General features: G+C 41.8%; 1 protein-coding gene across 1 annotated transcript in view; it reads left to right on the forward strand.

Annotated features, from left to right (window-relative positions):
- Positions 1–6134: 6134 nt before the first annotated feature.
- PIK3C3 (phosphatidylinositol 3-kinase catalytic subunit type 3) overlaps positions 6135–24699 on the forward strand; it is a gene marked incomplete at its 3' end in the record, with an annotated part of 43614 nt that continues 25049 nt past the window's right edge. Inside the window, exons 1-7 of the mRNA XM_015827890.1 lie at positions 6135–6202; positions 8346–8534; positions 9514–9669; positions 11060–11189; positions 20779–20865; positions 21325–21420; positions 23257–23328. Of these exons, the coding sequence (XP_015683376.1) occupies positions 6135–6202; positions 8346–8534; positions 9514–9669; positions 11060–11189; positions 20779–20865; positions 21325–21420; positions 23257–23328 (798 nt within the window). The remainder of the gene's footprint in view (positions 6203–8345; positions 8535–9513; positions 9670–11059; positions 11190–20778; positions 20866–21324; positions 21421–23256; positions 23329–24699) is intronic.

A 24699-nucleotide genomic window follows, 5' to 3' on the forward strand; every position in this document is an offset into this window, starting at 1 on the left:
CTCCTCCTCCTCCTCCTCCTCTTCTCCTCCTCCTCCTCTTCTTCTTCTTCCTCTTCCTCCTCTTCCTCCCCTTCTCTTCCTCCTCCTCCTCCTCCTCCCTCTTTTCTCCTCCTCCTTGTCCCCCTTTTCCTCCTCCTCCTCCTCCTCCCTCTTGTCTCCTCTTCCTCGTCCCACTTCTCTTCATCCTCCTCCTCCTCTTCCTCCTTCTTCTCCTTCTTTTCCTTTTCCTCCTCCTCCTTCTCCCTCTTTCTCCTCCTCCCCCTTCTCTTCCTCCTCCCTTTTCTTTTCTCTTCCTCCTCCTACCCCTTCTCTTCCTCCTCCTCCTCCCTCTTTTCTCCTCCTCCTCCTCCTCCCCATTCTCTTCCTCCTCCTCGTACCCTCCTCCTCCTCCCTCTTCTTTTCTCCTCCCCTCTTCCTCCTCCTCCGCCAGAGACCCTTAAAAAAACATTCCATTAAGCGTCAATCTTCTTAGCACTTTTTTCTTCTTTATAGCCCACAGAACAATACAGAACTTTGAATAATAAGTGAAGGCATGCACGGGAGATTAATGACTTGGATTAGGAACTGAATACCAAATTGAGATGATTAGATCTAGGAGGTCTAAGTCAATGTTAAGCCATGCAATTTGAATTTTCCCATGCCATTAGCTTTACAAAAGCTATCAGGGACCTCTGGGGAATGGACTCCCATCCTTTTCGGGGGCGGGTGGGGGAGCATCCTCTGAAAAGCTCTTCTCGCCCAAACACACAATCCTAAAATGTCTTTTAATTCCTGATCTTCGGGATACTTAAAAAGGGTAGCCTGCCGTCTGCAATTTTGCTGGACGGCCCAGATATTTTGAAGTTCGAATTTCAGCATTTCTTTTAAGCAGACTCATACAGATACTCCTCCATTTATAACCAAATTTGAGCCTGGCAATTAGTCGTAAGTCACGGTCTCCCTGTATTTTATCTGTCATGTTTGTTGGCTCGGCTTCCTGCTTTCCTGTAAAAGTGCGAGATCAGGGTTGCAAAAATGCACATGACCACCAGGTAGCAGCAAAGAGACAACATTTCAGTGTTTCTCTCTGCTGCCATCCTGTGGTCACTGAAATGTTTGCACCCCAGTAATCCCTGGAGGGAGCAAGAATATATATAAACCTTATTTGGCTCTCCTGCATGGTGGGGAATCTTAGATCCTCTCTCTTTCCTCCCCCCAGTCACTAATTATTACTGAAATATTTTTCTCCTATGCCAGGGGTCTTCAAACTTGGCCCTTTTATGACTTGTGGACTTCAACTCCCAGAATTCCTCAGCCAGCGTGCCTGGCTGAGGAATTCTGGGAGTTGAAGTCCACAAGTCATAAAAGGGCCAAGTTTGAAGACACCTGTCCTATGCTTTAGATCAGGGGTCTCAAAACTTGACAACTTGAGGACTTGTAGACTTCAACTCCCAGAATTCCCCAGCCAACATGGCTGGCTCAGGAATTCTGGGAGGTGAAGTCCACAAGCCTTCAAGTTGCCAAGTCTGGAGGTCCTTGCTTTAGAAAATTTAAACTTGTTACTCGTTGTGATTTGGATCGCTTTAATTGTCTTTTAAACAGTTTTTTCTTTATCTTCCAAAACCAATTTCCAAGTGTTGTAGCTTGACTTGCTGTGTGATAGGTTACATTTAAGGGAAGCGTTGCTGCTTGAATGTGTCTAGACTTTAGCTATGAGTGTGTACAGTCCATTTTCCTACTGCTTCAAATTCTCTTAGTTTCCCAAATTCGCATTTTTAGCATGGTTTCTCTTTCCCAAAGTTGTGCCTGATTGATTCTTGCCACTGTCAACATATACTTTAATAAAAGCACTTAGAGGAGGGAATTGTAATAATAATAATAATAATAATAATAATAATAATAATAATAATAATAATAATAATAATAACAAAACAATAATAATAACAATAGTAATAATAGTAATAATAGTAATAGTAATAATAATAATAATAATAATAATAATAATAATAATAATAATAATAATAATAATAATAATAATAATAGTAAAGTTTGAAGGGATCTGGGAGGTCATCTAGTCCAACCCCCTGCTTAGGCAGGAAACCCTATACCATTTCAGACAAATGGCTGTCCCGTCTCTTCTTGAAAACTTCCAGTGTTGGAGCATTCACCGCTTCTGGAGGCAGGTTGTTCCACTAGTTAATTGTTCTCACTGTCAGGAAGTTTCTCCTTAATTCTAGGTCGCTTCTCTCCTTGATGAGTTTCCACCCGTTGCTTCTTGTCCTGCCTTCAGGGGCCTTGGAAAATAGCTTGACTCCCTCTTCTTTGGGGCAGCCCCTGAGATATTGGAACACTGCTATCATGTCCTCCCTCGTCCTTCTCTTCGTTAAACTAGACATACCCAATTCCAGCAACCGTTCCTTATATGCTTTAGCCTCCAGTCCCCTAATCATCTTTGTTGCTCTTCTCTGCACTCTTTCCAGAGTCTCAGCATCTTTTTTGCATCGCGGTGACCAAAACTGGATGCAGGATTCCAAGTGTGGCCTTACCAAGGCATTGTAAAGTGGTATTAACACTTCACGTGATCTTGATTCTATCCCTCTGCTTTGATACTATGTGCTAAGGGGAGGGGAATTCAGATTTTGGCTTCGCCTATGTACGTGCCGATGCTATGCTGCTCAAATAAAGATTCTTTAAGTAAACAATGCCTCAAAGGTCTTTGAAGAGTTTCATCTGTCGGAACCATGACACAGACGTTTACTGTGAAACGTTACAAAAACTCAAACGAGCTCTCCATAACAAGCGTCGGGGCCTGCTGACTTCCGGTGTGGTGGCGGTTCACGACAATGCTCACCCGCATACCACTAGATCAGGGGTAGGCAACCTTGGCTCTTTTATGACTCGTGGACTTCAACTCCCAGAATTCCTGAGCCAGCCATGCTGAGGGGAAAGGGAGAGGTTTCCAAGCTGAGCCATGCTGGCTCAGGAATTCTGGGAGTTGAAGTCCACAAGTCATGAAGGGGCCAAGGTGGCCTACCCCTGGCCTAGGAGGCTCACCGCTTAGAACAGGAGGACTTAGGATGGGGATAGGCAACCTTGGCTCTTTTATGACTGGTGGACTTCAACTCCCAGAATTCCTGAGCCAGCTATGATGAGGGGAAAGGGAGAGGTTTCCAAGCTGAGCCAAACTGGCTCAGGAATTCTGGGAGTTGAAGTCCACGAGTCATAAAAAAGCCAAGGTTGCCTACCCCTGCCCTAGATGCACCGAAGAACGTTTGAAGCGGTTCCATTGCAATGTTTTTGATCACACACACACACACACACACGTAGCCCAAATTTGATGCCGAGCGATGACTACTAAGAAATTTCAAACCTTGTAAGACGTTACGACAAGGGCCTCAATTTGAAGGGCGATTATTAGATAACCTTTATTGTCATTTTTTTTCCCTGTGGGCACAACGGCACACATGAAAAATGAAATTTAGTTGTCTGCTCTCAACGTGCACACGTACATAACACACATTTAAAATGTGCCATATACAACCTATGGATAGACCTACACCCTTACACATAAGTAACCTATTAATATGAATCGCTGTCCATCTTGAACACGTAATGGAAGGAGGAAGCTTGAGAGTTCACAAGGTTGATACTGTATGGAACAAAAGTGTGACTGCTTCGGATACCACGGAGCCCCCTCCTCCCAGAAGGTAACAAGAAAAACAGGTTGTGAAGAGGCTGTGTAGTGTCCCAGACAATCTTATGGACCCTGCTCAAGCAACACTTATGTGTCATGTCCTGGATGGAAGGGAGGAACAGCCAATGATCTTTTCAGCCATCCTCTATGTCAAAAAGTAATATGTTGTAGTTTTCTAATGTGTATAATAAAAGTTCTATATCTGTGAGTGTGTCACTGATAACCAAACGGAGGTTTATTTCCAAATTGCCTTCGTACATACATACATACATACATACATACATACAAGAATTTAGTTCTTATGTAGCAATGAAGTGTTCAAGGAAAAAACACAGCCCTCCAGCGTGTCTGTGTTAATCTGCAAAATCTTTATTAATGCAATCATTTAGGCATTATTCACACTCACTCAATCCCCGCTGTTATACTAGCATTGGTCTTCTATGAACTGGCCACATTTATAAGATTGTTGGGAGACAAGGGCACCACAATCGGATGTACAGTTGGGTCTCTCAAAGGGGGGGGGGGGGTTCCTTAAACTTTCCCTTTTCATCTCTTGCCAGCAGCCTCCGAGCCAAGCTGTTTTCCACCCTTTCTAAGACTTTTATGGATTATGTGATTTCTGCGTGGCAGTTCTTACCTTTGTTAGCTCTCCTTCCACCCACTATATCATCTCTATTTATCTAAACTATCTGTATCCATTTCTATATCTATACATATCTTCTATTTATCTGTCTGTCCATCCGTCCGTCCATCCATCCATCCGTCATCAATCCATCCATCCATCTACCTACTATATCATTTCTCTATCTATCTACCTAAACTACCTGTATCCATTTCTATATGATCTATACATATCTTTTATTTATCTTTCTGTCCGTCCGTCCGTCCATCCATCCGTCATCAATCCATCCATCGGTCATCTATTTATCCATCCATCCATCCATCCATCCATCCATCCACCCACTATATCATTTCTCTCTCTATCTACCTAAACTATCTGTATCCATTTCTATATCTATACATATCTTCTATTTATCTGTCTGTCCATCCGTCCATCCATCCATCCATCATCAATCCATCCATTGGTCATCTATTCATCCATCCATCCATCCATCCATCCATCCATCCATCCACACACTATATCATTTCTCTATCTACCTAAACTATCTGTATCCATTTCTATATCTATACATATCTTCTATTTATCTGTCTGTCTGTCCATCCGTCCATCCATCCATCCATCATCAATCCATCCATTGGTCATCTATTCATCCATCCATCCATCCATCCACACACTATATCATTTCTCTATCTACCTAAACTATCTGTATTCATTTCTATATCTATACATATCTTCTATTTATCTGTCTGTCTGTCCGTCCATCCATCCATCGGTCATCTATTCATCCATCCATCCATCCACCCACTATATCATTTCTCTATCTACCCAAACTATCTGTATCCATTTCTATATCTATACATATCTTCTACTTACCTATGTCTGTCTGTCCATCCGTCCATCCATTCATCTGTCATCTATCCATCCATCAGTCATCTATTCATCCATTCATCCATTCATCCACCCACTATATCATCTCTGTCTCTGTCTCTCTCTATATATATACCTAAACTATCTGTTCTGTTCCATTCCATTCCGATTTTCTTCTATTTCACTTTGAGAGCGGACAACTAAATTTCATTTTTGATGTGTGCCTTTGTGCCCACAATAAAAAAAAATGACAATAAAGGTTATCTTATCTGATCTTCTTTTTTTTTCTTTTGCCACTTTAACTTTCTCTTTTATCCCTTTTTCTTTCCCCCCCTTCTTACTTTATTTATTTCTTAGATTGTATTCATTTCTTCTCTCGTTTCTTAAAACTTTCAATAAAATAACATTTATTTTTTTAAAAGATAAGGGGGAAAAAAAAGACCACTGCTTTAGAGGGCTCCAGCTTCTGGAAGTGCAAAGTTTCATAACCAACAGGGGGAAAAAATAAAAATAAAAATCTGCGGGAAACTAAGGAAAACAAACTCCCCCCCCCCCCTCAGTATTATTAAGCTGAATTTGTTTGTCCTGTACGGAAAAAAAAAAAAAGCCACCGGGCGCGGCCATCTTCGTCCATTCCCTACGAACGCGGCCACCTTCGCCCGTTTCCTACGGAGGCGGCCATCTTTCCCCGCCCCCTTTCTTCCGTACAACGCCGCCCGCCATCTTAGCGTAGGGCAAAAGAAAGCCTCCCGGGAACGCTTGCCCTTTCTCGAAGGTGAGCGGGAGGGAGGGAAGGGGAGGGAGCGAGTGGGCGGAGCGCGCGCGCCCTCCAATGGGACGCTCCGCCGAGCGCCTCCGAGCCGTTTGATTGGAAGGCCGCGGAAGAGCGCGGGGGGGGGAGGGAGGGACGGGCGCGAAAGGATCAGCTGGTGCGGATGACGGAGCGGCGGGAGGGTCGGCGCATCAGCCGCCATGGGCGAAGCGGAGAAGTTCTACTACGTGCATAGCTGCGATCTGGACCTGAACGTCCAACTTAAGATGTGAGTAGGAGNGAAGGGGGGGGAGATCTCTGCTTTGCAATGAACTGGGGTGAGAGGAGGGGTCCCTGCTTTGAAATTAACTGGAAAAGAAGGAGGGGTCCCTGCTTTGCAAGTTAACTGGGGAGGGGGGGAGGGGTCCCTGCTTTGCAAGGACCTGGGACACAGAAGGGGGGGGGGGGAAGATCTCTGCTTTGCAATTAACCGGGGAGGGAGGAGGGGTCCTTTGCTGTGCAACAACTTGGGATGGGATGTTGTTGCCATATCATTGTTGTTGCTGTCATTTGCATTTAATTTCTGTACTTCTACAGGTACATACAGGTAGTTAGTCCTCGGCTTACAGTAATTTGTTTAGTGACCGCTTGAAGTCACAACGGCACTGAAAAAAGTGACTTACAACCGCTTTTCGCACTTAAGGCCGTTGCGGCCTCCCCATGGTCGCGTCATCAAAATTTGGATGTTTGGCAACTGGTTCATACTTACGACGGTCGCAGTGTCGTGTGATCCCATTTCACGAACCTCTGACGAGCGAAGTTGATGGGGAAGGCAGATCTGCTAAACAATGGTGCTCCTAATGTAACGACTGCCGTGGTTTACTGAACAACTGTGGCAAGAAAGGTCGTAGAACGGGGCAAAATTCACTTAACAAATGTCTCACTTAGCAACATAAATTGTGGTCGTAAGCTGAGGACTACTTGTAAAAGGGGGCAACTGCTATTCTTTACTCTGGAACTTCGCAAGGCAGGGCGGGATTTAAATTGCTTTTCTCAGTTCCAGTGCCTGCTGTGGTGGCTCAGCAAGGCTGCTGAAACCCAAACACACACAGACACACACACACACACACACACAAATGCACACATGGGTTATATAGACACAAGCCCACGGTATTGAATTATGAACAGGCCTGATTGTCGGAAAGTTTAACAGCTCTGTTGTTCCGCAATTTTCCCAAATTCTTTTCTGGTTAGCAGATACTCCATTGTGAGTTGTGGTGGTGTAGCTCTTCTCCCAATGATGCTGGCTTTCTCCATGGAGGGTTTTGTTGTGGCTGTGTGTGGTATTTTTTGTTAACAGAGTATTCACTCCAGGCTGTTTTGTAGAAACCCCGCTCATTGGTAACCGTTCAAACCCATTGATTGTGCAAGTTTTGTCTTCAGGAGATTTATTTTAGCCCCGGGGATATTTTGCTTATCCTGCCTTTATTATTTTGCAAATAACTCTAGGCGGCCAACATGTCTGACCCACCTTACTCCTCTTATTTTCCTCACAATAACAACCCTGTGAGGTGGGTTGGATTCAGAGAGGGGGACTGGCCTAAAGTCACCCAGCTGGCTTTCCTGCCTAAGGCGGGATTAGAACTCACAGTCTCCTGGTGATTGGCCCAAAGTCACTCAGCTGGCTTTCCTGCCTAAAGTGAGACTACAACTCATAGTCTCCTGGTGATTGGCTCAAAGTCACCCAGGCAATATTAATGCCTAAGGTGGGACTAGAACTCACAGTCTCCTGGTGAATAGCACAGTCACCCAGCTGATTCATGCCTAAAGTAAGACTAGAACTCACAGTCTCCTGGTGATTGGCCCAAAGTCAGTCAATTGGCTTTCCTGCCTAAGGTGGGACTAGAACTCCTAGTCTCCTGATGATTGGCCCAAAGTCACCCAGCTGACTTTCCTGCCTAAGGTGGGACTAGAACTCACAGTTTCCTGGTGAATGGCCCAAAGTCACTCAACTGGCTTTCCTGACTAAAGTGAGACTAGAACTCACAGTCTCCTGGTGAATGGCCCAAAGTCACCCGGCCAATTTTCATGCCTAAGGCAGGACTAGAACTCACAGTCTTCTAGTGAATGGCCCAAAGTCAGTCAACTGGCTTTACTGCCTAAGGTGGGACTAGAACTCACAGTCTCCTGGTAAATGGCCCAAAGTCACCCAGCCGATTTTCATGCCTAAGGCGGGACTAGAACTCACAGTCTCCTGGTGAATGGCCCAAAGTCACTCAACTGGCTTCCCTGACTAAAGTGAGACTAGAACTCACAGTCTCCTGCTTTCTAGTCTGCTGCCTCAAACCACTACACCAAACTGGGTTCTCCTTATCCTATTCAATAATAACGATATCCTACTCAAATCTCGTTTTCCTGCCTTGTCCACTTAGCGGCAGCTTGGAGGGGAAAAGAGAGCAGAAGAGCTACAAAGCGGTTTTGGAAAACCCCATGCTGAGGTTCTCCGGCTTGTACCAAGAAACGTGTTCGGACCTCTATGTCACCTGCCAGGTGTTTGCAGAAGGGAAACCACTCGCTCTTCCTGTCCGGACGTCCTACAAAGCGTTCAGCACCAGGTGGAAGTAAGTCCTCGGGGTTGGGGATGAGTAGTACAGATCCTAAAGGTCTCCTCTGGGCCTCTCCTACCACTCTTCAGCTACTTTGTGCCCTGAAACTTCCCTGCCACAAATCTGGGTCCTCATTTTACCAACCTCGGAAGGATGGAAGGCTGAGTCAACCATGATGCGGTGAGACTCGAACTCCTGGCAGTCAGCAGAATTAGCCTGCAATTCTCCATTCTAACCACTGGGAAGGAAAGAAGGGAAGGAGAAGGAAGGGAGGGAGGGAGGGAGGAAGAAAGAGAGAGAAGAAAGGAAGGAAAGAAAGAAAAAGAAAGAAAAAAAGAAAGAAAGAAAGAAAAAGAAATAGCAATAGAACTTAGACATATACCGCTTTACAGTCCTCTCTAAGTGGTTTACAGAGTCAGCCTGTTGACCCCAACAATCTGGGTCTTCATTTTACCGACCTCGGAAGAATGGAAGGCTGAGTCAACCATGATGCGGTGAGACTCAAACTCCTGGCAGTCAGCAGAATTAGTATGCAATTCTCCATTCTAACCACTGGGAAGGAAAGAAGGGAAGGAAAAGGAAGGGAGGGAGGGAGGGAGGAAGAAATAGAGAGAAAGAGAGAGAAGGAAGGAAGGAAAGAGAAAAAGAAAGAAAGAAAGAAATAGCAATAGAACTTAGACATATACTGCTTTACAATCCTCTCTAAGTGGTTTACAGAGTCAGCCTGTTGACCCCAACAATCTGGGTCTTCATTTTACCGACCTCGGAAGAATGGAAGGCCGAGTCAACCATGAACCGGTGAGAATTGAACTGCAGGCAGCCGGCAGTCAGCAGAAGTAGCCTGCATTCTAACCACTGCGCCACCACGGCTTCAATGGATTGATCATGTTAATAGTGTAGGGGATACAATAACTAAGTCAGATTTTGCGTCTCTAATCTAGGGATGGTTAGAACAGTGTAAATCTGAACTAAAAGCTTAATTTCTCTCCCTCAGCTGGAACGAATGGTTAAAACTGCCGGTCAAATATCCCGATTTGCCCCGAAATGCCCAGGTGGCCTTCACCATATGGGACATCTACGGACCTGGGAAAGCCGTCCCTGTTGGTGGCACAACGGTCTCCCTCTTTGGGAAATATGGGNAAGGAGTTGAGTTTTGGGCTAGAAGATGCTGTGGAGAAACTACAAGAGTTGTCTGATGCTTTGGTCACCAGATTGTCTCCTTCTGTACTGTAGGTGACCTGTAGTTGTGAGTCTCAGTAGTATGGTGGGTGTTCCTTGTTTGAGATCCTGAGCTGTGTGCCCACCAAGTTGGCTGACTCGCTTTTTTTTGGACCAAGCTAGGATAACTGCTTTCTTGTCATACAGCATCACAGTCTGGTTTGGAAGCATCCCTGCTTCGGACAGGAAGGCAATGCAGAGAGTGGTGAGGATGGCAGAAAAGATCATTGGCAGTTGCCTCCCTCCCATCCAGGACATAGCACAGAAGCGTTGCTTGAGCAGGGTCCATAAGATCATCTGGGATGCTACACATCCTCTCCACGACCTGTTTTCCTTGTTACCTTCTGGGAGGGGGGGGGGGGGCTCCAGGGTATCCGAAGCAGAACATCCAGATTCAGCCACAGTTTTGTTCTAATCAGTATCAACCTTGTGAACTCTAAAGCTTCCTCCTTCCATTATATATTCAAGATGGACAGTGATTAATAGTTATATGTTACTTACATGTAAGGGTGTAGGTCTATACAAATGTTGTATATAGTATGTTTTAAATGTGTGTTATGTATGTGTACACTTTGAGAGCAAGCAACTAAATTTCATTTTTAATGTGTGCCATTGTGCCCACAGTAAAAAATTGCAATAAAGGTCTGTCTGTCTGTCTGTCTGTCTGTCTGTCTGTCTGTCTGTCTGTCTGTCTGTCTATCTATCTATCTATCTATCTATCTATCTATCTATCTATCTATATGTATCTATGTATCTATCTATCATCTATCTATTTATCATCTATCTGTCTGTCATCTATCTATCTGTCATTATCATCTATCATCTATCTACCATCTATCATCTCTATCTATCTATAATCTATCATCTATTTATCATCTATCTCTGTCATTATCTATTTATCTCATCTAATCTATATCATCTATCTGTCACCTATCTGTCATCTATCTAAATTCAAATTCAAATTCAAATTCAAATCTATTTATCATCTATCATCTATATCTATCTATCTGTCATCTATATCATTTATCTATCACCTATCTGTCATCTATCTATCTATCTATCTATCTATCTATCTATCTATCTATCTATCTATCTATCTATCATCTATCTATCTATCTATATCTATCTATCTATTCATCTATCTATCTATCTATCTATCTATCTATCTATCTATCTATCTGTCTGTCTGTCATCTACCTATCTATCCATCCTTCCACTATCTATCTATCTATCTATCTATCTATCTATCTATCTATCTATCTATCTATCTATCTATCTATCTATCTATCTATCATCTATCTAAATTAGCCTTCCTTTTGTAGGATGTTCCGTCAAGGAATGCACGATCTCAAAGTATGGCCCAACGTGGAGGCAGATGGTTCTGAGCCAACCAAAACTCCTGGGAAAACAAGCAGTACATTTTCAGAAGACAAGATGAGTCGGTTAGCCAAGGTAAGAAGGAACTCCCCTTGTTTGTTGTTCTAATTCTCCTGAAGGCAGGAGGACAAGAATCAACGGATGGAAACTCATCAAGGAGAGAACCCAACCTAGAACTAAGAAGAAACTTCCTGACAGTGAGGACAATTAATCAGTGAAATGGCTGGCCTTCAGAGGTTGTGGGTGCTCCAACACTGGAGGTTTTCAAGAAGAGATTGGACAACCATTTGTCTGAAATGACATGGGCTCTCCAACTTGAACAAGGGGTTGGACTGGAAGATCACCAAGGTCTCTTCCAACCCTGTTCTATGTTCTATGTTCTAATTTAATCATCCACAATTTGCTATCAAAGTAGATAGACCTCTGAAAAGCAAATATATGATTCTTCTCTAGTGAAGGAATCAATGACCCATCACTGAGATTCCTCCAACCCGCTAAAAATTTAATCCCGAGTTGAAAAACACTAGAATCATCATGTGATACTCTTACTATGACCCGTGATAATGGCTTGGCTCACACAGCACAATAAAACACTAGCTGGGTTTCTACAAGGCTTTGAATCACAAACAAAACAGCCTTATTTTCGTCTTGTCTGAAATGGTATCGGGCTTCCTGCCTCAGCAGGGGGATGGACTAGAAGACCTTCACGGTCCCTTCCAGCTCTGTCATCCTATTACTAGTAGTGTTTGATTGCTTATGATTGTGATTCTCCATGATTGTTTGAGAAGGATCTCAACCAGAGTGAAGCCACTAACGGAACAAAGATGGCAAGGAGTTCGTTCTGGAAGTTAAAGCATGTTTAGAGCCAGTTTGGTGTAGTAGTTTAAGGCACCCAGCTAGAAAGCAGGAAGCTGTGAGTTCAAGTCCCGCCTTAAGCATAAAAACTGGCTGGGTGACTTTGGGTCAATCACCAGGAGACAGTGAGTTCTAGTCTACCTCTTAGAAGCAACTAAGAGTTCTTGTGAGAGTAAAAGACAGGAAACTGTGTTTTATCTCTCTCTATTGAAACTCAAAATATTGATAGTTTTATAATGAAAGGTGTCTCTTTGGGCCATATACGGTAGTGGCCAAAAATTGTGGAAACCTTTTGGGAAAAGCGTACAGTAGAAATGACACCTTTGGTTAAGTTTCCACCCATTTTTCTTCTAATTTCTTTATCACTGTAGCCTTGTTCACTTAATAATACTATTTTGCATCGCTTTCTGGGCGACCAGTCAAGTCTTTGCACCATTACTTTAATTTTATTACGTTTTACAAGCTCACTAAATGAAAGAACACAAAAAAACCCAACTAACTTGATAGCGATCACATAACACACTGACAAATGTCCTCCTCTCAGCTTCAATACAGGACATCAATCACTGGATCCTAATGTGATCTGATTGGCTCATTGCCAAAACAAGATGACACCTGATTGGCTCTCTAAACACTTGTGCTCATTGGCTACAATCAGATGAAGATCAACCTAAGCAAGTTGTGCTTCCTTTTTCTGGTTATTTGGCTATAACATTTCATAGAATACAGTACAGATAATTGAACACACTTTGTTGCATTACATTCTTGATTAAATTATCTTTCCATTGATATATAATTTTATGGTACTACTCCCAAAAAAAAAAGTGGTGATATTAGCCATCCAACCTCCAAAATACACTTTTCCCAAAAGGTTTCCACCATTTTGGCCACTACTGTAAATGTACGTCATCTTGCAGACCCCCTAAGTCAAGCATGTCCAATTTTGACGACTTTTAAGACTTGTAGACTTCAATTCCCAGAATTCATCAGCCAGCATGGCTGGCGAAGGAATTCTGGGAGTTGAAACCCACAGGTCTTACAGGTGCCAAAGTTGGACAGCCCTGTTCTATGCTACCTTTTGTAGTGATAGGAACATGATATTCCCATGGGGAATGTTCATGTTCATAGGTCGTTCTGAAGACCAGTTTCTGGGAAGGGAGACCTCTTAGATTTTGCTTCCTGCTTCTCCGGGAAGGATTTTGTCACCTTCTCCCATCTTATGCCTTACATTTCTTCACCCAGTTTCACCTTTGGATCTGTTCCTTGTTTCTCTTGTGACCCTGTTCTTGGGATAACTCTTGCAGCGGCCTGGAAAAGTTGACCCATTTTCTGCTTTCCACGTCCTTCTGGCTAAGGTTAACCACGTTGCTAAACCTTTGACACCTTAAAATCAAAGTAGCATTTCCAGGTAGAACAGAGGATTCAAGGATGGATCAAGGTCTCAGATGCCTTTCTGAGATCTGCAGCTAACAGATAGGTTGTTTTTTTTTCAATGTAGGCCTCAGGCGAGGAACATTTGGAAGAAGTAAGTATTAAGGAAACCATGGCTTGTTGGCACCAATCTTTGGGGAAAAAAAGCACATGGTTGCAAGTTCCTGAGGACTAACATCCTAATCTTTAAAAAGTTTTCTTCGATTTGTTCATATGCCAGTTTTTGCTCGTGTAGCATCTGCTAACCCTCCTAAGCTTCCTAATAGGGGGTTTTAGCATTGGGCTAAACTGTGGTTTAGCCACATAGGTGACATAACAAGCTTTAAACCATGATCCAAAATCCACAGTGATGAAGAATACATATTGTGCTAAGCCAAACAAAGCATATCATATCTGCTAACCCTCCTAAGCTTCCTAATAGGGGGTTTTAGCATTGGGCTAAACTGTGGTTTAGCCACATAGGTGACATAACAAGCTTTAAACCATGATCCAAAATCCACAGTGATGAAGAATACATATTGTGCTAAGCCAAACAAAGCATATCATAGTTTTACATTGGGGTCCAAACCCAGACAGTCCAGGATTTAGTCATGGAGGGGTTTTTTGTGTTTTTTTTCTAGAATGCAGGTTTTGATAATAAAGTAGATGCATTGATATAAATCAGGGGTCTTCAAACTTGGCCCTTTTATAACTGGTGGACTTCAACTCCCAGAATTCCTCAGCCAGGCAGTGCCTGGCTGAGGAATTCTGGGAGTTGAAGTCCACCAGTCATAAAAGGGCCAAGTTTGAAGACCCCTGGCCTAAAGCATATAAAAACTAGATACATTTGGCTCTTTGTAGCTCTTTGCACGATTCTTAACAGTGTTGTGGAAATTTTAAGATTGCAGCCGTGGTATTTCCTAGCGATTGCCCCTTCAATTAGTAGCCAAGAATGACTCTACTTAGCTTTTATGGGCAGCCATAGTTGACTAGTGATTTTTGTTTATTTTTATTTAGTTATTCCATTTCTATAGCCACCCAACTCGACCGAGTGACTCTGGGCATAGCTGTTGGCTGGAACAAATAAGACTTAGTCATAAATAGTGTCTCATTTATCACAGTGAATCTCCCTCTAAGATTTTCATTTTCTGTAAATGCATCAGAGAGAGATTATGGTTGACTCATTCACAGGGGCAATATTTGTCTCCAATGACCCCACCTATTATTTTCATATTAATAAGGATTAAGATATAAAACTTGGCGACTTCTTTAATTCATCTCCAGTTCAGTGGAAATCTTATATAAATAAAAATGTAAATGTTTGTTTGTTCAAAATCTTAAATCTCTGAAAGTTCTTCACAGATTGCTTTGAAAATTTGACACAACGTTGTATTCGAATACGCGCGTGTTTGTATATACCTATATTATATAGATGTCACACCTGTGATAGGTAAAAACATGCTTATTTGAAAAACAGTACCATCTGTTGGACGTACCATCTGTTGGACGCTTTTTACCAGACTGAGCCACAGCAACGCGTGGCTGGGTACAGCTAGTATTTAATAAAACACAACAAAAGGCCGTCTCTAGAGGTTTCTCATCGTCTTATATTGACCGTGACTGGATTTCCGTTTAATTATGGACCTTTTTGATAATGTCAGGGTCATGGTTCCGACAGATGAAACTCTTCAAAGAACTTTGAGGCATTGTTTACCTTAAAGAATCTTTATTAGAGAAGCATAGCATTGGCACTTACATAGCTTAAGCCAAAATCTGGATTCCCCTCCCCTGAGCCCATAGTATCAAAGCACAATTCCCTCCTCCAATTAACAGTCATAAATCACATTCTCCAATTAGTTTGAAATGCAGGCTCTCCCTCCAGTTCTCCAGCCTGGCCAATTGTTATCATCTCTTATTTCAAAAACCTTGGTTCTCACACTAGGTCCAGCATTGTTATGTCTAGCTAAACTCCCAGCCACATTCCTCCTCCTCCCCCCCCAGTATCATCTATTTCTAACTCTAATTCTAAGAGTAAAACATAAGAAGGAAAATGGCTGCATCTCCATATGTTAGTTAAAGCAAAAGCATCTGATGTTAGCAGCTTGACATCCAGCATAGTAAAAATAAATAAATATCAAGGTCCAGATTTGGGAGTGTGTGTGTCTCATAACATACTTAAACAGATTGGGATGAAGACAGAGCAATTATAGTTACACGGCACACTAACTTTGATTAAGGTCAAGCATTGTTAATTATTTTTTTAATGGGTTAGCATGATTAACCTTCCCTGGTTAATTCAGGGTAATTTATATATATACATATACACATACATATACATACTTACACACATATCTCTGTCTGTCTGTCTATATCTATCTATCTATCTATATATCTATATATCTATCATCTATCTGTCATCTGTCATCTGTCTATCTGTCTGTCATCTATCTGTCATCTATCATCTATTATGTATCATCTATCTATCTGTCATAGATAGATAGATAGATAGATAGATAGATAGATAGATAGATAGATAGATAGATAGATAGATAGATAGAGATATATAGATATATTCCATTTATTTATTTGCAAGCAATGGACACATTTCACAATATGCAAACAAATATAGGGATCAAGTTAAACACATTGAGTAAGCCCAACAGTAAAAATAATTGGCTTAAATGGTTAACTTTTTCCACATTGGGGTCATATTAAACTTTTAATACCATGGAAGTATAGCTATTTTATCTCATCTGATGGGTTAGAAGGCATAAAACTCAACAGCCCCATATTTTGGAGAAAATGCATGGAGCATGGGATTATTTGGGTGAATTTTAGAAAATGCATTTCTAACGATCCCACCGCAATCCGTTACGACGCCTCAAAGCATAGGAGGATTAATTTAATGGATTTCTGCTTATGATTTCGGCTGGATTTCTTAAATTTTATTTTTTTAACTTCCTGACTAAAACGTGATGTAGCAAACTTTAATGTTGCCATGCTGGTTTTTTTTTTTTTAAGTGTCCCTTTTTGGAATGACTTTTTTGTTGTTGTTGCATTTTGGTATGGACCGGTCTCCTCAGTGAAGTTGCTGTGTGCAAGGTTTATTCCGTGTACTAATTTTAAAGCTTTCCGTATAATCCAATAAGAAATATTGCATGCTCGGTCTTCTGTTGGATCTTTCTGGTTTTCTGAGTCTTGATGAGTTTTGAAAAGTACCAAAAAAATAAATAAATAAAAAATAGCTGTGTAAAAATCAGGCCTGTTGAGATGCAATCATGGAAAGGAACAGTTCTGAAGGCTTTACACATTGGTGTGCCCAGTCTATGCCCAGGTTAATCCCAATACAACATTGACTGTCATTGCAGATTGGCCCCGTTCACAAAAAGTGGTGGGTTTATTGTCACAAGAAAATGGGCCCTTGTGGGGAAGTTGCAGCAATTGGGTAGATCTAGTCTAGAGAAAAAAAAAAAAAAAAAAAGGACTAGGGATGACACGATAGCAGTCTTCCAATGTTTGAGGGGCTGCCCCAAAGAAGAGGGGGGTCAACCTCTTCTCCGAAGCGCCCGAAGGCAGGATAAGAAGCAATGGATGGAAACTAATCAAGAAGAGAACACGCTGGCTGAGGAATTCTGGGAGTTGAAGTCCACAAGTCATAAAAGGGCCAAGTTTGAAGACCCCTGCCCTAGAAAGTATACAGAGAAGAGCAGCAAAGATGATCAGGGGTCTGGAGGCTAAACCGTATGATGAACGATGGAGGAAACTAGGTATGTCCAATCTAACAAAGAGAAGGATTGGCGGGGACATGATAACCATCTTCCAGTACTACTGTCACAGAGAAGAGAGGTTCAACAAGGCCAGTCTAGAGAAAAGAAGGACTAGGGGTGACATGATAGCAGTCTTCCAGTATCTCAGGGGTTTCCCCAAAGAAGAGGGAGTCAAGCTGTTCTCCAAAGTGCCTGAAGGCAGGATAAGAAGCAATGGATGGAAACTAACCAAGGAGAGAAGCAACCTGGAACTAAGGAGAAATTTCCTGACAGTGAGAACAATTAACCAGTGGAACGACTTACCTTCAGAAGTTGTGGGTGCTCCATCACTGGAGGCTTTCAAGAAGAGACTGGAATGTCTGAAATGATATAGGGTCTCCTGCTTGAGCAGGAGGTTGGATCAGAAGACCTTCAAGGTCCCTTCCAACTCTGTTATTCTGTTTCTTTCCCTACTAGAGCAATTCTGATTTATCTTTCCTTCCCCCCCCCCCCCTTTTCTTCCAACATGGAACACTAGCAGAATATGCTGACAATCTTTATCAACTAAGCTAGTTTTCACAACTGCATTGAGTGATCTTAGACTTAGTGGGGAAAGCACCTAGACACATGTAACCTTCATTGCTAAATTGCTTCCGGGTGGCATTCACACAACCCATAGTTTACTAAGGTAGAGTCAGCTTGGTTTTACTCAATTTTATGAGTTTGCAAATAGCGAACTATGAAGAAAGCATGTAGACTGTTTTCCTACAAGACACATTCTGTTGTTATTGTATTTATTATTTGTTAATAATATTAATAAATATTAATAATATTTATTTATGTATGTATGTATATGGACAGCAAACTCGCTTATTGGGATTCTGGGTAGTTTACAGAAATAAAACCCAGACACAAAACCTAATAGATCCCTACTTCCATTAATAATAATAATAATAATAATAATAATAATAATAATAATAATAATAATAATAATAATAATAATAATAATAATAATAATAATAATTTAAAAAAATAGCAACAGCTATTATTCTCTAGGCCCACTGGCAAAACTATGTCTTCAGAGCCTTTTGAAACAGTATCAAGTTGACGGTCAGCCCTATCTCTATAGAGATAATATTCCACAGGAAGGGAGCCACCGCAGAGAAGGCCCTTAAAATAAAATAACAGAATTGGAAGGGACCTTGGAGGTCTTCTAGTCTAATCCCCTGCTCAGTCAGGAAACTAGAACATAGAATAGGGGTTGGAAGTGACCTTGGTGGTCTTCCAGTCCAACCCCTTCAATTTGGAGACCCTATGTCATTTCAGACAAATGGTTGTCCAGTCTCTTCTTAAAAACATCCAGTATTGGAGCATTCACAACTTCTGGAGGCAGGCTGTTCCCCTGGTTAATTGTTCTCACTGTCAGGAAGTTTCTCCTTAGTTCTAGGTTGCTTCTCTCCTTGATTAATTTCTTCTTGGTTCTAATCTAACTAGATGGACCTCTTTGAGAGAGGGGACCCTTAACATACTCTGTTTCCTTGCTCTGGGGATGTTGGGTAGATGAAAATGGGAAAGTGCTCCTTCAAATAACCTGGCCCCAAGGCTAAAATATGGTTGGCTGGATTGTGCTCTGGTTACACAAACACAAACCCACAGCCTGAAGATAAAGAGTCCAGTTTCTTCAAACTCTATGACTCTTTAGTTTATCTGAATGAGGTCCAGGTGACAATCCACGTAGTGTAATGGTGAAAATATTGGACTAAGAACCGAGAGACCTATGTTCTAATCCAAGGCTCTCCAGACTTGTTAACTTTTAAGACTTTTGGACTTCAACTCCCAGAATTCCTCAGCCAGCTGTGCTGGCTGGGGAATTCTGGGAGTTGAAGTCCACAAAGTTGCCAAGTCTGGAGAACCCTGTACTAATCCATCTTTGCCCATGGAAGTTCCCTGGATGACTTTGGGTTGGTTGTCATCATCATCATCATGAACATCATCACCGTCATGACTCAGCTCAAATGATGACCGTTGTCGTGTGGATTAAAATAATGGGAGAGCCTTGTGCATGCTTCTTGAGCTCTTCGAAGGAGCTGAAGCCAGAGGAGATGAGGTAAAGCTGGAAAGAAAAGGGCTGCACCTGATCTTTACCAGCATGCTTTGCTTTGCTTTCAGTTTCACTTTCACTTTCTGTGATGGAACATTAAGTAGTCTGGATCCCCAGGAGGGAGGGGCTACATTTCAGGGGAATAAGAGGCAACACAGCCCCCAGATACCATGTGTGAGAGAAAGAGGGTGAAGACAGCTCCTCCCTAATAGTTCCCAGAGTACATCGTAGATGCAGACAGTAGAGTCTTCAGTCTGGGCAAGATTGGGTCTATAAGTGTGAAACAATGAAGGACCCCGCTTGGAAGAATGACCAGGTGTCGTTCTTGATTTTGGCCTGACACGTGGTGACTAAAGAATTCTGGGAGTTGAAGTCCAAACATGGAGGCTGGGGCATTCTGGGAGTGGAAGGCCACACCAGGGATTGGGTCAAGTGGCTGTTCTCAATTGCTTTGTTTCCCCTGGAAGATGAAAACAGGTATTTAGATCAAAGCTGCCCTTGGGAGTGAAATTTTGTTCAGTTTGACCTAATCTGAAATGCTTAATTGTCTTGATGAAGGTGCGTTGAACTATGGCAAGGGGTGGCGATAGGAATGGGTGCAACACTCTAGCAATAGCACTTATATGCCACTTCACAGTGCTTTACAGCCCTCTCTAAGTGGTTTACAGAGTCAACAACTTGCCCCCAACAATCTGGGTCCTCATTTTACCAACTTCGGAAGGATGGAAGGCTGAGTCAACCTTGAGTCACTCAGGATCAAACTGCTGACAATGGAATGCAGAGTTAGCCTGCAATACTTCATTCTAACCACTGTGCCACCATGGATATGTATATGGATAGATGATAGATGGATGATAGATTAATAATAGATGTCAGATGATAGAGGTAAATAGATGATGGATAAATGATGGATGGATGGATGGATGGATGGATAGATAGATAGATAGGAGATGTGTATAGATATAGAAATGGATATAGATATAGAGGATAGATAGGGAGAGAGAGATGATATATAGGTAGGTAGATAGATTAGATAGATAGATAGATAGATAGATAGATAGATAGATAGATAGATACAGACAGACAGACAGACAGACAGACAGACAGACAGACAGACAGACAATGTAGGTAAGTAGATAGGGAGATAGATATCTAGGTAGATATGTAGGTAGATATTTAGGTAGGTAGGTAGGTAGATAGGTAGATAAATATGAAGCTAGATAGATACCAGTAGATAGATAAGTAGGTAGGTAGATAGGTTAGATATGTAGTTATGTCAGTACGTTGATAGGTAAGTAGATAAGGTAGATAAGTAAGTAGATTGTAGTTAGATTGGTACGTAGATAAGTAGGCAGATATGAAGGTAGACAGGTAAGCAGATATGTAGGTAGATTAATACATAGATGGGTAGGTAGATATGTAGATAGGTAGCTAAATAGCAAGACAGAATCAATGAGAATATACGCATACATGTTTGCATGCGTGTAATATCTTCAACATGGCAACTTCTTTCTGTCCAGCTAAATAACCACATTCTACCTTTTCCTTCCAGCTCACCAAATCTCACCGGCAGGGCCACATGGTTAAAGTCGATTGGCTGGATAGGTTGACCTTCCGAGAAATTGAAATGATCAACGAGGTACGTCATGGGCTTTGATGAGTTTTGGAGCATGGCCAACTGGGAAACGGTGGTGCCCAACTAGGGGCTGGATGTTCAGGGAAGGCTCTCTGAAGCCCTTCCGTTTTCTTCCCATCTCCCTCCCCCTTCAGTCCTCTTGAGGTGATGGTATCATTTGGGCTAATCACCAGGAGACTGTGAGTGCTACTCTTGCCTTAGACATGGAAGTCAGACTTTGTTCCAGTCCCTCTCTTCTCTCTGCCCAACTCACATCCGAGGGTGATTGTTGTGGGGAAAACGGGAGGAGGAAGGAGTATTATGTACTTTCACCACCTTGAATTACTGATAAAGAAATACAGGCGAGATCAAACAATCAAATAAATCTTGACGGGAATTAGATTCGTTTTGCAAATGAAAGTTCCAAGTGAGAGCTTCTTCATACATCTTTTTTTCCCTTCTCTTCTTCCTTCTTATTCTCAGAGCGAGAAGCGGAGTTCTAATTTTATGTACTTGATGATTGAGTTCCGTTGTGTCAAATGCGATGACAAAGAATACGCCATCGTGTATTACGAGAAGGTACGCAACGCTGGCCGGTTGTTGATTTTCATCTACATGATTTGAAGCAATGCCTGGTGTGCTACACAACACGGGATAATCTAATGCTAAAAAAAATGAGCTGAAGTATCAAAGAAAGCCGCTTGCGTTTCACTCTTGATCGCACATGAGGTCAAATATAACCCCCCAGATCAGGGGTAGGCAACCTTGGCTCTTTTATGACTCGTGGACTTCAACTCCCAGAATTCCTGAGCCAGCCATGCTGAGGGGAAGGGGAGAGGTTTCCAAGCTGAGCCATGCTGGCTCAGGAATTCTGGGAGTTGAAGTCCACCAGTCATAGAGCGGCCTAGGCCTAGGCCAGAGGTAGGCAACCTTGGCTCTTTTATGACTCGTGGACTTCAACTCCCAGAATTCCTGAGCCAGCCATGCTGAGGGGAAAGAGAGAGGTTTCCAAGCTGAGCCATGCTGGCTCAGGAATTCTGGGAGTTGAAGTCCACAAGTCATGAAGGGGCCAAAGTTTCCCTCATGCTGGCTCAGGAATTCTGGGAGTTGAAGTCCACGAGTGATAAAAGAGCCAAGGTTGCCTACCCCTACCCCAGATCATCGTATTATGCATACACATAGATTGTCTCCTCTAGCTGAATACTGATAAATATATTTCAACAATAATAGGTTTCCTCCTTTGTGAGACAAGCTTGCATCACTCAATAGTAATAACTGTGAGAGGGACCTTGGAGTCCTAGTGGACAATCCCTTAAATATGAGCCAGCTGTGTGCTGCAGCTGCCAAAAAAGCCAACACAGTGCTAGGCTGCGTTAACAGAGGGATAGAATCAAGATCAGGTGAAGTGTTAATACCGCTTTACAAGGCCTTGGTAAGGCCACACTTGGAATACTGCATCCAGTTTTGGTCACCGTAATGTAAAAAAGATATTGAGACTCTGGAAAGAGTGCAGAGAAGAGCAATAAATACCGTATGATTAGGGGACTGGAGGCTAAAACATATAAGGAACGGTTGCTGGAATTGTGTATGTGTAGTTTAATGAAGAGAAGGACGAGGGGGGACATGATAGCAGTGTTCCAATATCTCAAGGGCTGCCCCAAAGAAGAGGGAGTCAAGCTATTCTCCAAAGTGCCTGAAGGCAGGACAAGAAGCAACGTATGGAAACTAATCAAGGAGAGAAGCAACCTAGAACTAAGGAGAAATTTCCTGAAAGTGAGAACAATTAATCAGTGGAACAACCTGCCTCCAGAAGTTGTGAATGCTCCAACACTGGAGATTTTAAAGAAGAGATTGGACAACCATTTGTGTGAAATGGCATAGGGTTTCCTGCCTAAGCAGGATGTTGGACCTCCAAGGTCCCTTCCAACTTCTATTCTATTCCTATCCTATCTTTTCCTATCCTATCCTATTCTATCACACTTGGCCAATAAAGAATATTCTATTTCATTCCATATATTCTGTTCTGTTCTGTTCTATTCTATTCATATGAACTTCTACAGCTCTGTTTACCCAACCAGTTTGCCCTGACATCTATCTACTTTATTAAGAGAAATACTTGGTAGGTAAACTCAACAACAAAGCCCTCTCTTCACAATCTATTATTGTATTTAACTTGCAGAAATTCCCCAATGGCCTTTGATCTGCCATGAACTACCCCAATCATTAGTCTGTGATCATTCCAGGATCAAATATCCTTGATTGATTCCTAATGATAAAACTTTTTTTTTTTTTTAAATCTTAACTGGGAACTTTTCCAACAATGGCATCCTACGTTTTCTTCCTAGAATCTGTCCAGTGAAAATGGACTATTTTAGATAATGATTTAATGGATTTTTCTTGGGTTTTCTAATCTAGGATGGTGATGAAGCATCTCCAATTTATACAAGCTCCGAGATTGTTAAGGTTCCTGATCCGCAGATGTCCATGGTAAGAATGTCTGGGTACCACATAACATAGGGCAGGCTGAATTTAGGGGAAAAATGTGTTTGTGAGTCTTTGGGCATGTGAATATACAAATAGGGCTTCCAAAGTTGAAGATGGCTTACATTTCAAACAGTCTTGGGGCTAAAATCATCAACAACAAAACTGACAAAGAAGGAACTAGGCCAGGGGTAGGCAACCTTGGCCCTTTTATGACTCGTGGACTTCAACCCCCAGAATTCCTGAGCCAGCATGGCTCAGCTTGGAAACCTCTCCCTTTCCCCTCAGCATGGCTGGCTCAGGAATTCTGGGAGTTGAAGTCCACGAGTCCTGAAGGGGCCAAAGTTTCCCTCATGCTGGCTCAGGAATTCTGGGAGTTGAAGTCCACGAGTCATAAAAGAGCCAAGGTTGCCTACTCCTGGTCTAGGCAGTGATGGTGGTGAGAATGAGAAGGATTTGATAATTAGAAAAAAAAATAGCAAGAATGCAAAAATGAAAGTTCTGTTGCAACCTTAGAGTAAGAGGTCGATTTAAATCTATACATGCCTTATTATAATTTATTTGTTTATATTTCTACCTATAGCTATTGTAAAAGAAGCTTAGTCATTAATTCACATTTTTATTTTTCTGTGCTGTCGGCTTTGCTTTTTTTTTCTTAACCTTTTTTTCTCTTTCTTACCTTAATTATTATTTTTTTTGTTAGTTTTTATCTTTCTAGTTGTAAAAAAAAAATCTAATGAAGTTATCTTTCAAAAAATTACCAAGGGCTATCTCTTTTTTCTTTCATATCCATAATACCTTCCTTTTTCAAAATGTGATTGATTTTGGCTTCATCGTTACACATCTTTATTTATTGGTATAGTTAGACATTATTTTGATATTGTTATTTTCAAGAGTATGCTATGAGTTAACAAAGTGTGCTGAAATAATGCCAAATTATTTGGAGGAACACAGGGTAGGGAGGGATAAATTTCTGTCTTGCCCATTCTTGGCTTAAATATTTTTTCACTACCATGAGCTTTCCTTCCTTCCTTCTTTCCTTCCTTCCTTCCTCCCTCCCTCCCTCCCTCCCCGCCAAAATTAAAATCACATATTATTTCTTATACAATATTTCTAATCTATCTACTATAAATAAAAATGTAAATGTTCGTTTGTTCAAAATCTTAAATCTCTGAAAGTTATTATTATTATTATTATTATTATTATTATTATTATTATTATTATTATTATTATTATTATTATTATTAATTGCATTTATATCCCGCCCTTCTCCTTTCGGACTCAGGGCGGCTGACAAATGATAAAAAGCTAACATATTACACCTAGTTAAAATTTAATTAAAATGAAATATTTGAGAATGTCCAATTTAAAAGTAAT

The sequence above is a fragment of the Protobothrops mucrosquamatus genome, unplaced genomic scaffold (genome assembly GCF_001527695.2).
Source record: "Protobothrops mucrosquamatus isolate PMUCROS unplaced genomic scaffold, P.Mucros_1.0 scaffold4040, whole genome shotgun sequence".
Lineage (NCBI taxonomy): Eukaryota > Metazoa > Chordata > Lepidosauria > Squamata > Viperidae > Protobothrops > Protobothrops mucrosquamatus.